The 18,061-nt window shown below is 29.4% G+C and overlaps 3 protein-coding genes across 3 annotated transcripts in view; all 3 read left to right on the top strand.

The window, feature by feature from the left end:
- The window catches only part of LOC130446334 (pyrokinin-1 receptor-like), a 78,083-nt gene extending 74,645 nt beyond the window's left edge, over positions 1–3,438 (top strand). Inside the window, exon 7 of the mRNA XM_056782529.1 lies at positions 831–3,438. Within this exon, the coding sequence (XP_056638507.1) occupies positions 831–1,102 (272 nt within the window). The 3' untranslated portion in view covers positions 1,103–3,438. The remainder of the gene's footprint in view (positions 1–830) is intronic.
- A 457-nt stretch (positions 3,439–3,895) lies between these two features.
- Positions 3,896–12,255, top strand: LOC130446721 (uncharacterized). Its single transcript, XM_056783114.1, has 6 exons — positions 3,896–4,191; positions 4,256–4,546; positions 4,698–4,878; positions 6,103–6,328; positions 6,385–6,891; positions 8,323–12,255. Exons 1-6 carry the CDS (start codon positions 4,099–4,101, stop codon positions 8,375–8,377), a joined length of 1,353 nt encoding a protein of 450 aa, XP_056639092.1. The 5' UTR covers positions 3,896–4,098; the 3' UTR covers positions 8,378–12,255.
- Positions 12,256–16,346: 4,091 nt separating this feature from the next.
- LOC130447106 (uncharacterized) lies at positions 16,347–17,753 on the top strand. Its single transcript, XM_056783762.1, has 2 exons — positions 16,347–16,984; positions 17,027–17,753. The coding sequence occupies exons 1-2, from the start codon at positions 16,816–16,818 to the stop codon at positions 17,728–17,730; spliced, it is 873 nt and encodes a 290-aa protein (XP_056639740.1). The 5' UTR covers positions 16,347–16,815; the 3' UTR covers positions 17,731–17,753.
- Positions 17,754–18,061: the final 308 nt, after the last annotated feature.

Below are 18,061 nucleotides of genomic sequence, written 5' to 3'. Positions count from 1 at the left end.
TATAAGTATGTTGACACTGACAAATTAGAAAGTTGCGCATCATAGGGTGCGCACCAAAAACGTAACGAGGTCATTCATCGATAGATTTTACTCCTCACATTTTTCTCATACCGGGCCCCTTATATATGCAAATCGATTCTTAAGGAGTAAACTCCAAAAACTGTCGGAAATGCACACAATACAAAACCATAACAACTAATTTCTTTATACCTATTTTCTAAAATAACATATCGAGCTCACTACCCAAGATTAATATTACGAGCCCACTTATTTTGCCCTACTCACCCCTAGATCCACCACTATGGATATGAATAAAAAGTTAATCTAGCTTTCAACGCGTTAACGGATGCAAAAACATTTCGAATTTTATATTTACTTTCCAAATTATTCCAGTAGCAACTGCCAGTAATATTTTCAGATAAATGACTGTTTAAAATCTATTTTACTAGAGTTAGAATATTAAATTTTAGTTAAAGTGAATTTAATAATAATTTTCACGTTTTTTCCCAATTATATTCATAAAGTAATATAACTTACTATTATTTTAATTTCTGTTAAGTTCACAACCCTAAAATTGTTACAACCTGTATTTATTATTACAGGAATTATTGAAAAGAAAAACTTTTAATTATCTAGATCAACTTTTCAGCGTTTACAACTTCACTTTTATATTTATTTTAAGTTTTATCACATTAATACACACACAGGAAAATCTGGCAACAATGTGATCAGCTGAGAATGTGTATAACCATGTAAAGAAAATAAAATTGATATATAAATATTTACTTATACTTATTTTTGTATATTAACAAATTTTTTCTCTTCGCTAGTTACGAATATCAAAAACTCTTTCTCGAGTCCTACCATCTTGAGCAAATTCATCACCAAAACAACTGCTAAAGAAAATAACGTTTCAGAAAATATCGTTACAAAGGATGAAAATTCCGTTAAATCGATTTCAAGCTGCCCTAATGCAAGACAATCGCCCAAAAACTGTCGTTCCAATGAAGCTGAAAATTTAACGCCTACACATCATTGTCCGAGTAGTACAATAACGGCTTTTATTAAAAATAGGAATAAACAGCGTAAAATGTCGGTGTAAAAAAACTGAGCTTTGTATTTATCATTGATATAATTGTACATTTTATTTTTGATAAAACGTACAAATAAATTTGTATAGCTTGATTAAAATAATATCCATATCTTCAGAATTGTATATCCCTGAGAAGGATTACAGTTGCCCGCATAGTAAAGGATGCTAATAAAAATAAATACAAAGAAAAATAATAATAAAGTTGCAGCGACAAAAAGCGCCATTGTTTTTAATGCTTGTCGGTGTGCTCTTTACCAATTTTTAAGTCTTAAATGTTCAGAAATGTCTAAATTATTAGTAACATTACAAAATAGTATCAAAGAATAATACATTTTTTATTAAATCCTCTATATTTTATAATAAAAAACTAAAATGTCATTTTTGTCTAATTTAATATCATATGAAACGTTTAAGTTGGTCCGCCTCTGCTTTTTGTTTACATTACCAAAGATGCTTAGTGATTAAAATTTATTGTTTATATTAAAATCCCCCTAAATTGCTATAATTGTACACATAAATCTGTAATACCTACCTCCAAACTTTTATATTAACCCTGTATTTGTCTTGTACAATAATAAAATGAAGTAGTCGTGTTAAGAATTAAAGACTCAAATGATTTAACTATAAATAAAAGAAATTTTTATTCCTAAATTCAAAATAATATATGCACAACAAAAGATAGAAATTGTTATTTTTTTAGGTTCATTTAAGTGAAGATAAAACTGATTTTCTTCTTTCAAGTACCTTACATTTAGGGAAACAATACTAAGCTGGCATCACCGCTCTCTCAATTTTTTATGCTTATCGTAACACTACTATCCGGGCAACCCAGCATACGCATTCCGTTTGAATTACATATAAAAGAATTGAAATTTTGTTAGTATTTTCGAATACCAAAATAAAAAACTAATTGGATGTTGTTTATAAATTAGTTACAGTTACTTAATTACCGTTTTTCGGCTCAAATTTTTCAATGATTTCACTGTTTGAATTGTTGCCTACGCATAAGGAGCAGTTTAGACATTTGATTAATAAGTGTAGTTTGAGACAACTATCACTCTATAGAACGATGAATTGAACGTAGCTATATACAGTGTGATCCGTTATCCACACCTCACAGTTGTTTGCTTAAAGAAACTTTTTGTGTACTTGAAATGTAAAAGACTCCTCAATAATTAATATATTTTCGAAAGATAATTTTCACGAGAAATTTTTTAGCATAAGGAGGAGGTACATGAATTATTAATTCTCAGCTTTTGGTATTCTATAAGTGAGTGAAGTATAATAAGCGCTGTTCCTGAATGCAATCGAGAGTAGTAACAAAAACACAGGATGTGGATTCATAATTTTATTTTTTTCCATCATCTCATGAATTATACTACATGTAGTTGTACGAAATTGAATCTCGAACTCTGAAATTGGAGAGGTTAACCAAAGTCCGGACAGAACGTTCCCAAATCGCTTTTTCAGTCTTATTATTTCTCTTTTCTATTGACCAATATTATTATAAGGTACGAGCACAGTGATTCTGTTTTTTGAAGACTGACATTTTCTCCGATGTTTCATGAATTTGTTGTGCATCTTTTGATGTGTGACAACATAGTACTTGTGCCTCAATGCTGTGTATTAGATACAGGGGCGGATCTATATACTTAAGGGCCTCTGGTACAACAACCGAAGGCTCCGTCAAAACAAAAGGTCGTTTACCTATATTAAAAGAAGTAGACAATATTGTTAAAGTAAATTAAAAGGGAATGCCGACTGATAATAAAAGAAATAATCACAAAATAACAATTAAGAAAAATATTTAATCATACAGACAGCTTCAGTCAAAGTGAAATGTCAATTTATTTACGAGAGATGAATCTTTTGAAGTTCTAATTATAAACAGTGTGATTAAGAATAAAACGTTGCATCGCTTGCTTATTTTATATTGAATACATAAAATACTTACTTAATTAATCTTGATTGTTGATGTTTTCAAATTTTATTAAATATGTTTAGGTGTAGTGTTATAAGCTGTCCATCGATATATTACGGCAAAGTGTTATTCAAACTTTTATATACGTTAATGATATCAAGATTTTTAAAATCCTAAATTTAAAGAAGTTACCAAAAACCTTTTAACGGAAATAGACTAATATTTCTCGCAAGAACTTCTGTAAGGTATCACGATGGACAAGTTCTGGATGATATTAAAGACTTAACAATTCCAAAGATAGTCAATTTGATTTTTTTTTTAAATTATTATGTCAAATAACGATTATTTGTTGTGGTTTTCCTTTTTGTGATTATTGATATTGTTGAATACTTTGTATTTTTTTAAATAAAAATTGTTGATGGTTCATATGTTTTTATTTACCCTTTGTCCTTAGATAATAAAAGCTTTTTACGAATTTGTTGAAAATGGCTACTTGTCACTCAGTAGACCCCATTACAGTGAAGTACTAAAAAAGTTTTACGTGGACGATTCCTTAATCAAATAATCAGTTCTCTTTATTTTTTAGTCATATATTAGTAATGAATTGTACCTTCAATATATTTAAAGAAATTTGGTCTTTCTGTTTCAATAGGCGTTTCTTTTTCTTCACCTAAAGTTCCAATTTAATTTCCACCCAGTAATCTTAATGTAAAATTTATTCTTCTTCGATAAAGAATTTAAAAAAATCTAGGATAGTACTTTAGCTTTTTAATTTTGTTGCTATTTTTTAACAATATATTTTTAAAAATATTTTGATACTACACTAAATCTTATAACTATTTCACACCTTTTAGAAGAGAAGAGATGCCAAACCAACTGTCAGATAATATAACCCCAATTCCTAAAAATTTGACATTTATAAGCGTCTTAAATATCGGTTTATCGAATTTGTTATCTGGAAGAAATTAAAAACAATTTTCAGAAAATAATAATAAATTCAATAATGTTTTGATTCAACATTCAATTAGAGTAAAAACCGACAGTAATACTAACAATAATTATACTATAAAACTTATCCGGAAAAATGTTGTGTAGGTTATGTTTGTTGGGTGATAATAATTACCAAAAGTTAGAAGGTGCTATATGTGATATGCTAAGGGCTGTATTGCGGAAAAAAGTAAGATACAGAATTCAATAAATAATAACTCATTTTATATTACATAAATGTATTTTATTTGTAGTATAAACAAATAGGTGACTCCGTTATTTGTAATGGATGTGTAAAGAAATTGAAAGATGCATTTGATTTTAAGACTACTACTGTTCGGGCACAAAAAATAGTGTCACTATATGGTGGTTCTGATACAAAAGTTGTTTACATTCGTGATAATAAACTTTGTATCACTTCCAAAAATGATAACACTATTAAATTATGTAAAACCTGTTTGACACTTATCGAACATAATTTATGTGTAAATTTAATAGGAACTTATGAGATTATTGATATCTTGAAAATATATATTCCAGAAGTGGTAAGTTCTACTGTTTAATCTGATATTCAAATTTTTATAAACATATTTGTCCCTACATTTGATTTTATATTTGAAGTTTTTTATTTGTAATCTTATTTCCCTGTTATTTTGTGAAATAGGTGTTTGTTTCAAAGTTTCTATGATATTTTAGATTATACATGAAAGAGAACCATCATTATTGTGCTATAAATGCCTAGATAGATTTAGGATATTTTCCGAAATTATCAATATGGTAAATAATACAGAAAACATGATAACAACTTACTGTAATGAAAAAGGTATAAACAATACTGAACAACTTACTTTGGATTATTTAGTTGCAGCAATAAATAGTGAGTAAAACTAACAATTTCAATTTCTAGAAACGTTTTTCTTCAATTTCTTTTATTTTGGTATAATAAGTGTTTGTTCTTATATTATGTATTCATCCTAGATCTAAATTATGACTCTCTTCCATGGTGATACACTCCTTTTTTACCATAGGTTGGTCCAATTATCTTTTGTACACAGTTATGGGGATTATATTATCTAGTAAAAAAATCCACAGATGTTTCTATCATTTGTAATGACAATTATTCAGTTTTCAATTAGTTTGTTGTTTATTTGTAGGTTTTTTTATCTCCTATATAGTCTAATGTTGCCTATCTAATTACACTTCAAAAACTATTATAATTATATCCATACTTTTTAAAAATTTCATCTTATAAATCAAATGGTCCATCCCCTTAATGAAATTACCAAAAAATAAAGCAAAAACACATGAAATAAAATCAAAGTTGTAGAATTTAAGCCTCAATTTATGAATTTAATATTGAAAATAATGAAAAATTGATATTTTTATATGCAGTATATCTGGTAACTACCAGAGAACATTGTATTTTTGAATAAAAAATCTCTGTAAACTGTTACATTTGATGTCATGTGAGATGGTCAGACATTTATATACCGAATATGGGGTATGCTCAAAAATATGGTGAATTATTTTATTAAAAACAAAGTAAAAATATTAGAAAATTTAAAAGTTCTGCCCATGGCTAGCAATGCACTATTCCAATGTTGAATCCATGACTAGAAGCATATGGGAAAAGCCAGAAGTCACGTGGTGCTAAATCTAGTGAATCAGGCAGATGGGGACAAATAGGAAACTTTTGGTACTCAAAACTTTTTAAATTGAAAGCAATTTGTGGTATTGCATCACAATGTGATGAATAAGAGAGCTGTTGGCCCATTTGTCAAGTCTGTTTCTTTGCATATCTTATCTCAAATGCCCTAATACTCTCTTGTGATGTAAAATTTTCAGTTATTCCCTGTGGAATAAACTCTGATCATAAAAAAATTACCATAACTTTGATTTTCGATTTTGAATCATGGACCTTCCAAGGATGAGGTAAATCAAAAGTTTTTCTTTGATTATTATTAATTTTTGATAATTTGGCAGCAGCTGGTTAAAATTCTGGATGCCAAATAAGCATACAGTGTATTTGAGTATTCAATGTATGGTATCTGTAAAATGGAAATTTCTGGATTAAATTTTTTTTATCCTGATCGATTTCCAGGTGCAAAAGTATCTAATGATGCTAATAATATGAAGTTGTTGGATGGAGATCATTTTTTCGATTTAGAAAACGAATTACTTCTAACTGATATCAATTCGGGTATAATGGAAGATTCAAAAAAAAGAATAATAAAGAAAATTATAGAGGAAGATGTTGATCTGTTTTACAAAGAAAAACCACATTTTGATCTTGACGAACAATTTTCCAATGAAAACGAAATAGACAAGTAAGTTCAATATTCAAATCATCATATTAATTTCATATTTATCCTAAATATTTTAGTAACCAAAGAAACATTTTTTTCAATATTCAAAGCCCTTTGCTTACCGACTTCGACGATGATACCCAATATAAAAATAATGTTAGATCAGTGGAAAGTGCGTCTTTAAGACACTCGTTTGAGACTGAGGAGTCTTCTCTATCCCCGGGAGCTTTGAGCGATAGAAATTTTTACGAATGTGAAGAAGGACAGGATGATTTGAAAAAAGAAGAGAGGGAGACAACAAGTCCTAATCCCTTTATATTTTTCAACGATTTTGCACAAAATTCAACTACATGTACTTGCAAAGACGCATCGACTGCTCAGAAAAAAGCGAAACGGAAATTATGCGACAAATGTAAATGGAAAAAAGTTCTTGGATTTAACAGCGAAATATCAAGTACGAATAGAGATAGTATGGATGATGAAGATGATGATCTGAATATGAAAAAATCTAAAAGAGATGGGAAAAAGAAATGTAGAAAAGCTTATGGAATCGAATTCAAGGAGTTATGGTGTACGCAGTGCAGGTAAGTTACTTAAAATTTAATGAAAATGGTTTTTATTAACACCAAAAGGATTGGAAAAGAGTATTTATTGTTTTTTTTGCTTTTTCTTTATTTTTTTCAACATATTAGTTCTGTATGCAGAAAAATGTGCCTAGCAAAATAAAACTGTCCTTGCCAAGCTGCAATTTAAAAAATCTAGGTTGTTTTTTCTTTTTGGGATAGATAAAAGTCACTGGAAGGCAAATCAGTTGATTAAATGAGATGTGAGGTTTGTGGTTCACCTCCAAAAGGAATGAAAAACAGTCTTTATTCATAAAAGTCAACGAGAGGGAGGTCTAATACCAATAATTTTGAGATAAAGCTTTTTGTTCTTTCCTTGCCAGTATTAAGCATCATTTGGTATTTGATCAGAAAAATATGACTAGAAATAGAAATCACTCCAAAAAACATTTCGTTCGGAATATTTAGTTTGTTCTGGAAGTTGGTTTGGTTCTCCAGCTACTCTGCACCTGTACCTAAAAATATATTTGTGCATAACTGCACCTTATAGTCCTGCATCCAAAATACATAGACTCCTCCCAAAGGAGACTATTCTTCTGGTGGTTTTTGTTCCATTTTCCAAGGTATCTAACCCTTTTACGGAAATGGATAGGATATTCATCATCTAAAGATAGTTATTAACAGAGCAGTAATCTATTAGGAATCAGTCACCATTTTATTGTCGTTCCTGTACATTTTGAGAAGTTCCTCCGAACTTCTTAGATGATATGGTTATGAATCTTTTAGATTGTCTCAGATTTGGGGTATTTATCCATCTAATTATTTAGCCATTTGTTCAGTTTATAGTTGATGTGACAAATCATGAGGCCCTAGTAGGGCTCTGTCCCTTTTTTCAAAGCTTTTTCATTCAAAATTTTGATTTTTTATTTATGTTTTGTATATTTTATGTTCCCAAAATTATTATATATTGCAGATTCTTGCTATGGGTTCTTGAGTATCCTCCCAGAGGCTATTTTCACTCTAAGGACACCGTCTAGTCCTGGATGTAGCTTTGTTACATGAGTCATTGGTCAATGTGAAGGTGAGATTGTAGCTGGGTCTCGAAAAAATGCTGTCATTAACATTGTTAATATAGATTCATTGATAATATTGAAGGAAGATAATACAGTACCTTTATATTGGTCCATGGTTCGTGTAATCGAGCTTCATCAAGGACTAAACGGTGTTGTTAGAGTGGTATCAGTGAAAACAGCATCTGGAAGGATACTTAATAGATCCATAGCAAGAATCTGCATTGCCCATTGAACTAAACTCACGTTTGGGTATGAAATCATGAAAATTATAGTCTAAACCACATTTCCATGATAAAGTTTTCTTCTTTTGAAGATAATATTTTTGTGTGATTGATAGTAGTAAACAATGTGATTAGTTTGGTCTGATGATTCGTTTTAGGTGGAAGAAGGCTTGTACACGTTTTGGTAATACAAAGGCTGTGAATAGACGGTAAGAGCTACAAGAAGAATCTTCTTAAAGAGATTTATTACCTGTGATTTTTGTGAGAAGAAAAAACAGTTTTTGTACTAACTCAAATTTTATAGTTTTCTATTTTAATTTGGAAAACAGGGTTTAGCCGTTTATATCTATATATAAAAAAAGTACAATTTTTATATTAATCTGGTAAGTGATGTTGATCTTACCCATAGATCCGTTCAATTGATGTTGGTATAAAGACAAGTTGAAAATATCAATTTATTGCAAAAAATTTTTTGTCAGTTGTATTTAATTTTATTATTGTCTTTTTTTCACGAATTTGACTTATACTTTTGTAAAAACAGTATAAACACTCTGGTAAGTCATTAACTTCTTACAATTTTCCATTTGCACTAAATCTTGTGATGACTGTCAGCTGAAAACTTTTTTAATTTGGAATTTTCGTTTTCTTAAGTGCCAAAAATGCTTAAAATCGCTTTTCAATTGTCTTTAGAAATACTTTGACTTCTGTTTTATTAATATTTATCGAATAGAGACAATTTAGTTTATGTCTGGCAACAGATTCCTCATTGATATTTTTTTTTAAATTAAATTCGGTTCATATTATTTTGTGAATATATTATAATTTTTTAAGTGGGAACTAATCCTAATCAAGTATTGGAATGTGCCCCACGATAACATTAAAAATAATACGAAATTGTTTTGAAATTATCTTACTCAGAAGTAAATAATTGGCAGCTTTTCTATTTAAAATTTTCATACTTGAATGAACGTATTGAATGAAAATCTTGAACGTTTTTTGAAATCATTTAGGAAAATATTTACGAAAAAAAAAACTGAAAACAAATAGAAGGTGATATCGATGTAGTGCATAGATTTTAAAGTTTGGATGCTATACATTTCAAAAAAATTAACATTCTTTACATATGTCTATCAGAAATTTTGTATATTTGATGTAGGATCTCAATAGGAGGTAGATCAGGTCTATAAATTAGATAATGAAGCGTAGTTTGATCAAAGTTGCTTTTATTTGTACAAATTTTCAAGTTGAAGTTTTATTTTTGTTAATCTAAACATTTGTGAGTTTCTGATGGTATTAGATCAGAAAAATGTCCAGCAATACTACATTTTAAGAAATTTTGACTATTTTTTTTTCGATGTTCTAAATAAATTGAAGTTACTACAAGCTAAAACTGCTATAGAAATATGATGATGAACCTTAGTTGTTGGACAATACTGCATTTTGAAAAATTTTGACTTTTTTTGTTTTTCGAAATATATTAAAGTCACTAGAAGATAGATCAGGTGTAAAGAATAGACGTTGAAGTGTGATTGGTTTGATTCTGCATTTATTTGTAATAATTTTTAAGTTAAAGTGTCAATTTTGCCAATCTAAACATCATTTGTAAGTTTCTGATAGTATTAAATAAAAAAGACCAACAATACCACATTTTCAAAAGTTTTGACCATTTCTTTTTATTTTTCAAATGAATTGAATTCATTAGAAGGTACATCTGGTGTAAAAATTAAATGGTGAAGCGTAGTTGTCTAGCAATACTGCATTTTAAAAAATTTATACCATTTTTTCTGTTTTCGAATAGACACTAGAAGATAGATATGAGGTGTGATTCTGCATTTATTTGTAATAATTTTCAAGTTTATTTTTACTTATCCAAACATCATTTGTAAGCTTCTAATGGTATTAGGACAAAAAATGGCCAGTTCAAGAAATGTTGGACTATTTTTTTGGTTTTTGAAATAGATTGAAGTGACTTTTAATTATTTGATATCATTTCTATAACCATTTTGTAGTTTTAAATAAAAAAAGTATGATTAGCAAATGAAATCAACCTGCAATATAAACAAAATTGACCATTTTATTTCAAAATAGATATAAGTCTCTAAAGGGTAGATGGGATGTATCAAATAGACGAGGAAGCGAAATTTACTTAATTTTGCATTTGTTTTTGATAATAGCTCATTTGTAAGCATTCGATAAAACTAGACCTAACCAATGTCGCCAAAACCTTTTTAGCAATACTGCATTTTATTTTAATGTTTATTTAGAAATACATAATAATCCCTAAATTGAATGAGACAGTATTTTAAAACGTAGTTACCCCAATTTTTTCATGACTTACGAGGTATAGCCTTGTTTTTAGTTGTTTTGAAAATACTTAGAATACATTTGGGGTGATATAGTGAATTTTTAATTACCATAAACTTCATATAGATTTATCAAGTTATATATGGAAGCATTTAAAAACGCAGTTAGTTGAATCATCCCTATTTTCAACCATAGATTATATAAATTCAAATATAATTAAAAAATAATTCCTTTTACCATACCATAAGATGTATTTCAACGAAAACCGTCCAACTTTCCTTTTCGAAAAGTGTAGCTGGATTAAATCTGGTAACTTAGCTGGTTCATAATGTTACTGATTTACCATAAGAGAATGAAGAAAACGAACCGCAGTAGATATACAATTGTATGAATTTAAAAATATTTTCCTATATGTTGTGATAAATGTATAAATTGTGTCCCGATCAAAACGATTTATTGTACCCTGTGATCCTATATCGGTTATTGTTTGTAAATATGACGTTTTAAAAACTTTATTGTAGACTAGGTAAACGTATACTGATAACTGAGAAATATATTTTCAAAAAAAATTGGTAGCTGTAAATATGTTTCTAACGTTTTTTTGGGAATAGAAAATCATTTGTATAGAGCGTGACAAATTTAATTCCCATATGAATAATTTATTCATTTTTTGAAATTCCTCCTCTCACTACTATACTCTATTATCAATTTCTTTGTCTCCCATTTCCTCCAAAAGTGTCTTTGTATCTGTTCGTTTCTTTAGTCATGAGGATCGTGATTTCTTTTGAAGATCTCTATTCATTGTTTTTTATCGTCTCCTTCGATTTTTCTTATCTCCAAACTTCTAACCGTTGGTTTGTGACTTGTTTGACTAGATCAGACCATCTCATAGGTGATCGACCTCTACATCTTTTTCCCCTGTACTTCTACAATCACTATAATCCTGTCTATATTGCCATCTTGTATTCTAGGGACGTGTCCAAAAGTTTGCAACACTTTGTTCTTCTTATACTCAAATCTTTCATTGTGGACTGATTAGTTTTCATCCAAGTCCAGGAATCCTGAATATCCACCCGTAGCACCACATTTCGAATGAATAAATATATTTGTGCTTGTTAGCTTTAAGTGTCATGATTATGAACCGTATGAGAAGATTGAGAACGTTCGGACCAGAGGTTGTTAGTTGTGAGCTCTTTCTTATTCCACGCTATATTTCTTAAGAAATATAATCTTTTGCCATTTTTCTCCATGCTTATCAACTTTTCTTCTCAATATATTTGTTTTTTTTTTCTGTATTCTTTGTATGTTGTTTGTGAGGGACTAAAGCGATGATTATCCAATTTATTTATGTGAGAGGTAGGAGAAGAACAACAAAGCCCTGGATTAGTAATTAGAAGAAGACCTAAAGTATTTTGTAAGATTTACGGAGATGAAAGGCTAGTGAGTGAGAAAAATACACCAAACTGGAGAGGCTTGGTATATAGCACCGTGTTTACTCCGGCGTTTTTAAGTTTGGTTTAGAAAGGTTAGGACCCATATAAGACTGAAGATCCGTGAGTATGAAGACGTGATAAATTATAATTTTGGTTTTTCTTGTTAAAACTTTGTCTCGCCCTATATAATTAAGGTAGTTCGTATGATAAAGGAAAGAATATATTTTTTAAAATGCTTTTTTGTATATTACGCGTGTACTTTTTATTTTTTATTGGAGATATTTAGGGAAATGATTTTGACTGGTATCAATACTATTCATTTTTGTACTTTTCAATAAAATATATATTTTGAAACTTGTCTTTTATTAATAATTTTTTTTTATTTTTTCAACTATTAATACCCACATATAATGATATTTACCTTACTATATAATCTGTTGGTTAATAATAATAAATTTTTATCGATCCGGCAATAAGGCTGTCGCAATATTTAAATTTACTCCAATTGAAACCGAATTTAAAAAAAAAGTGTAGTGACTCATTCCTGCCTTTGGAGGGTTGTAAAAACTTTCTTCTATGGGGTTCAACTTTCAAAGTGAAAAAATGCTGGAAGTTTATTGTTAAACTACTCAAGTAGTACTAGTACGTACAAATTTTTAGACTCTATTTCCCATACTCCCGCCCTCCCAAAAGTGGATACATAACAACGTATTTGTTAATTGTTAAATAAAATCTAGATAACTGAAATCATAACTCGTGCATAAGGGAAAAATATATAGCCAAAGTGAGTAGCACCGCGACATCGGTGTTGTCAGATTTATTGTTGTTAAAATCAGGCAATTGTTTATAATTTCTCCTTATGTGCATAAATCAGTAATTAATTACTGTACTAGATATGCCTTGTTATATTTATAATAGTCTAAATGAAACAAATTTAAATTATATAAGATTTACAACTTTTATAAAATAACAGTACGCAGCACATACAACGCAAAAGTATTATGTTTTGCCTAGCTAGTCCGCTTAGCGTTGTCTTAATAGTAAATATATTTAATTATATTTTAGGGGGGGTGAAGTCATCGACATCACAAAAACCGTTTATGCCGAATACACTTCGCAGCTGAGACCTTTCTAATAATAAAAAAGAAGAGTAACAATATTTAATATTTTTAATTTTCTTAATTTCTTGAAAATAAATATTCATTTTTTAAGATACTTTTATTTAAACAATCAAACTTTATACACATATAATATTTTGTACATGTTAAAATAAGCTTTTAGAAAGCTCTAGTGAAATCGAAGGTTAAACTTGGAAACGTTAGGTTAAAATATGTTTTCAAATAGAAATTTTCCCATTAATCGCCATATATCTTATATATAGTTGAAAGTAGTACCTTGAGAAAAACAATAACGTCGATAAAAATCCATAAACATTCTGAAAAAAGATAACGACCTTCTTTTACTGCATTGAAAAATATAAACATGACCTCAATTATAAAGGGTCGTTTAAAAAGGGAATATACTTTATGTTGGAAATATCTTAGGGACATAATATCAAGTTAATACTCGTTTAATTAAATATACATGGTTTTAAAATATAATTTACTTACTCGAGACTTTGATATTAAAAGCTCATTATTCATTTATAAAAATGGTTTCTGTATTTGAGTTGCTTTAGATTTGTGGATTGATATTAATATATTTTAAATTGAATTTTGAGAGAAATTTGAGAGTTTCAAGAGATTTTCACCTCCCTTGCTCATATTATCAAACAATTGTATAGGTATTTCTATTTAGACACCAGTTGTAAATATATCTATTTATAGAAAGATAAAAGCTTATCTAAGTAAATTTATCAATACTTGAGAAGATACACGCTGTTCAATTTTTTTGTACAATATATTTATCAATAATGCTTGAAAAAAATAAGAGAGAAACAAAACGGGAGTGATGATTTTCGAAGTAAGTATTTTCATTAATATTTATCAAATTTAGTTCAAGTTTTCTCAAATTGGAATGAATTGGATATTTGTATAATGCAAAACAAATTTTAAATCTTACAGGATGTTTCAATGTTGCGAACGAAAGTCTTTTATTTAGATTAAATTCTAAATTCAAAAACTCACTTTAGCCACAATTGATATACAGGGGGTCCCGCATAAGAATGGACACAGGGGAGTCCAAAATATGACGATTGAGGACAATTTACTTCCATATCAAGTTGCATTCCTGAGAAATTAAAGGGGACACAATTTCGAAAAAAATTTATTTCTTTGCAGCTTAAAAATACCTAATTATCAACACTGAGATTGTTGAAAGTATTAATTAGGGGTAACCTAACCTTTTTTGAAAAACTGGGAGAAACGTCCTGTTAAATCCAGACAGTAAAACCCACCAAATGGTTCTATACTTACATTTCTTAATGTCCTCAACCCTCTAACAGACGCATTATGATTCGTAACCTGGACATAATTCATCTGAGAGATCAAGTACATTTATTATTATCTCATCCGATAGAGAAAGGGTGTAAATTCGACTTAGAAGTCATAAAAAAGTACATGATTAATTTAAAGTTCCAAAATCTGGTAGACCAGGACTAAGCGACGATGGAAAGTTAAATATTTTGCTGTAATTATAAGACGCAACTACAACGAAAATTGGCTAACAACAAAATGTTAGTCAGTCGTTTGTAGTGAAGTTTTTAAAGAAAGAACAACTACACCCACACATGGTATTTTTAGACGAGTCAACCTTTTGTTTAAACGGTACAGTAAATCGATACAATTCTAGCTACTGGACTTGAAAAAAGCCCCATGTTTAGATAGGAATCGTCAGGGAAAGATTTATTGGTCCTTATTTCTTTAGTTTGACAGATGAACGATATTTACATATCTTCATATGGCAATGCTCCTAATTGCGGCATTGCCAGATCCACATTATGGGAAAAATTTTATCTATTTATCTACAAATGATTAGATTTCTGGTGTAATATTATCAAATCAAGTACATATTACAAGAAATATGATTCTCTAATAATTAATAACGAGACGAATTGCCGATCACACACACTTAGTATCTCAGCCAGGTAAAATAATTCGAAAATACCTTGAATTCAGTAGACTTTCCATCTCTAGCTGAAGGTCCTGTTCTCTATTGTGAAACTTAGTCTAAGGTTAACAATCTCATCCAGTGTACTAAATTTGGTATTTTTAAGTAAAAGAGTTGCGAAGAAATTTATACTTTATGTAATTTTGAGCCCTAATTTTATGTCCTATAATTTATCAGGTGGATTATCATATTTTGGGCTTCCCTATACGCCTCTGTATTGAATTAGTTCTTATGCAGGGACACCCTGTATAATACGTCCATTTAAAACGAACTGTTTGCGATAAACTTGTCCATGAAACTTTAATTAATATTGTAGACCGGTTTTTTTAACTACATTTGCGTCTATAGTACAAGTTATATTTCATATATTATAAGCGAAAAAAACCTAAAAAAAACTATTTCTAAAAGTTGCGTATATTTTACAGATTTGATTTGTATCGAAATGGAATTAAGAAAAACGCAATATTTAAGACATTTCCCAAATATTGAAAATGAGCAAATATTAAAAAGGTACACGTGTGCTTTAGTTAGCGATTTTTTACGTCACGGGCAACTGTGTGTTACCGAAAATTATCTAGCATTCCACTCTAATATATTTGGGTACGTTACCAAGGTAAGAATAACAAAATGCATAATTGGTGGCGTCTAGAATCAATATAAAGAGGGGTTATTATAATTAAAAAAAATTTGATAATTATCTAGATTAAATTACACCCCTCCGATTTCGTTAAAATTTTAGTATGTTATAGAGAAAATTATGCCGAAAAATTTTATATATATTATTATGGTATGATAATGTGTAATGTTTATTTTTATAATTTTTTTTTTTTTTTTTTTAAATAAAATCAGATTTTAATTTGGGCGCCATTAATAATTATTTGAATTTCTTTATTTTATTATGTTATTATTATTATTTTTTTTTATTCTCAGGGTATTATATTGTGAGGTCAAATTAAAAAATTTTATTGCGATAAATTGTTATGGTTATAAGGTCAGATGATAATAGTCTTAAGACCGGGTCTGTTCTTTATAATGAATAAAATATTCAAAATATACAATTTCTTAACTAGCTATTACAATTATTTTATTTTACAAACATTCATTCATTTATTCATACTCGTAATTACATTCATAAAACTAAAGTATATGGAAATGTGAACTCAAATATTATATACTAAAAGAAATACTTAAACTTAATAGAACAGTACCTTAAGTGTTTGTTATGTTGTATTTTTATTTTTATTTTTTTTTTAAATTGGTAATTGTTACGGCCTTGCAGAATAAACGGATACTCCGCTGTAGTTCCACTCCTGTTCTTTTCCTTTTCACAACTTCTTTATCTTGGAAATGGTCCCTTTGTGAGTATTCTCACTTATTTCACTTTATTTAATTGTTTTCACTAATTTCTTATTACTACACTTATACAATTGAAGGGGCCAGGGGAAGAACATTATAACTCCAATTTTTTTCAATTTTCAGTTTATAAGTGATTTAGGTTGGTAGAATTGAGTTCTACAAGATGACAAAATACTGTGGGGAACAACATGATAACTCCAGAGATATTTACGAACAAAATAATCAGTTCCAGGGGAATAACTCGATAAGTGCCAGTCGCTCAGGGAAATAACTTGATAACTCCATAGTTCATGCGTTGGCCACCAGCAGCAGTAGTGTATTATTGTTTATACTCATAACGACAGAAGGTTATGTTTTGCTGTTATTAAGTTAGTGTTGTGTCTTTTCAGTTTTATTAACATTAACTAGTGTCTAATTAGGCCAAAGTTAAGTTTATAGTTTAAGCCTACAATGGAAAGTGCGTCCTCAGAAGAAGAGATTGAGTGCAAACCACCGTCAGCAAGGAAGAGGCCTAAACACGGGCGATTAAAGGAGGTTAGTAAAAAGATTAATTTACAGAGCAGAGAGGCAGGTGAACCTTGTAAATGTAAAGACAAATGTTTTGAAGCTATTACTGAACGTGAAAGGGCCGAAGTTTTATGACATATTAACTCCCTAAAAAGTCATGATGAAGTGAATCTCTATTTGACAGGATTAGTGACGATTTTACCTGTTCAGCGTCACCGGGTGAAAAATGAGTTAGATGCCAAATTTAAAGACGCTACTTACTATTATGCAGTACGAGTAATGAGAAATAACACTGCTCAAGAATTTAAAGTGTGTAAAAACGCATTCATATCTATACATGGAATTTCTCGAGGCAAGATTGACTATATTCTGAATCAAATGAAGAAAACAGGAACTCCACCTAAGTATAATAAAGGTAAACATGAAAATAGGCCACACAAACTTTCAGATGAGACTCTTGACGCTATACGCAGCCACATAAAATCTTTCAAAAGCCGTGAAAGCCACTATAGTCAAAAGGATTCCAAAAAAACATATCTGCCAGATGATTTAAATGTGTCTAAAATGTTTAAACTCTTTCAAGATTGTCATCCTAATATTAGATGTAGTTTAGAGTCATATCGTACAATATTTAATAAAGAATTCAACATTTCGTTCGGATATCCTAGAACCGATACATGTAGTTCATGTGATAAATATGCTGTACAGAAAAAATTCCTCGAAAAACAGTTTGCCGAAGAAAAGGACCAGAAGCTGCAGATTACTTTTCCCAGTTGCCACACACATAGAAACAGTAACAACAAAACATTACCATGGAACTGCTGGAAACGATTTTATTACTTCAAAGACACATTTTAAACTTGTGAAATTTGTCAATTTTATCATTTTATTCATTTGATTCAATTTATGTATGTTTATAAGCAATAAATAAAGGTTTTAAACTTTATTTTGGTGCGTAATTCAAAATCCTCATTATTTAATAATCTCTCAGTTTTCAGGGGAATAACTTGATAACTTCGGGAGATATCAAGTTCTTTCTATGACAAATTTGACTTATATTGAGTTTTCGCGTAAAAAGGTAAGTTTTTATAAAATTAAATGGTTGAAAATGAGTATACACGTTTAAAATTAAGTATATAGATAGTTCAACATTTATTTTGCAAACTACAACAAAAATTTGAGAAAATAC

Source organism: Diorhabda sublineata, chromosome 7 (assembly GCF_026230105.1).
Source record: "Diorhabda sublineata isolate icDioSubl1.1 chromosome 7, icDioSubl1.1, whole genome shotgun sequence".
Lineage (NCBI taxonomy): Eukaryota > Metazoa > Arthropoda > Insecta > Coleoptera > Chrysomelidae > Diorhabda > Diorhabda sublineata.
The sequence above is the reverse complement of the archived record's forward strand: the minus strand, read 5'-3'. Positions and strand labels throughout refer to the sequence as shown.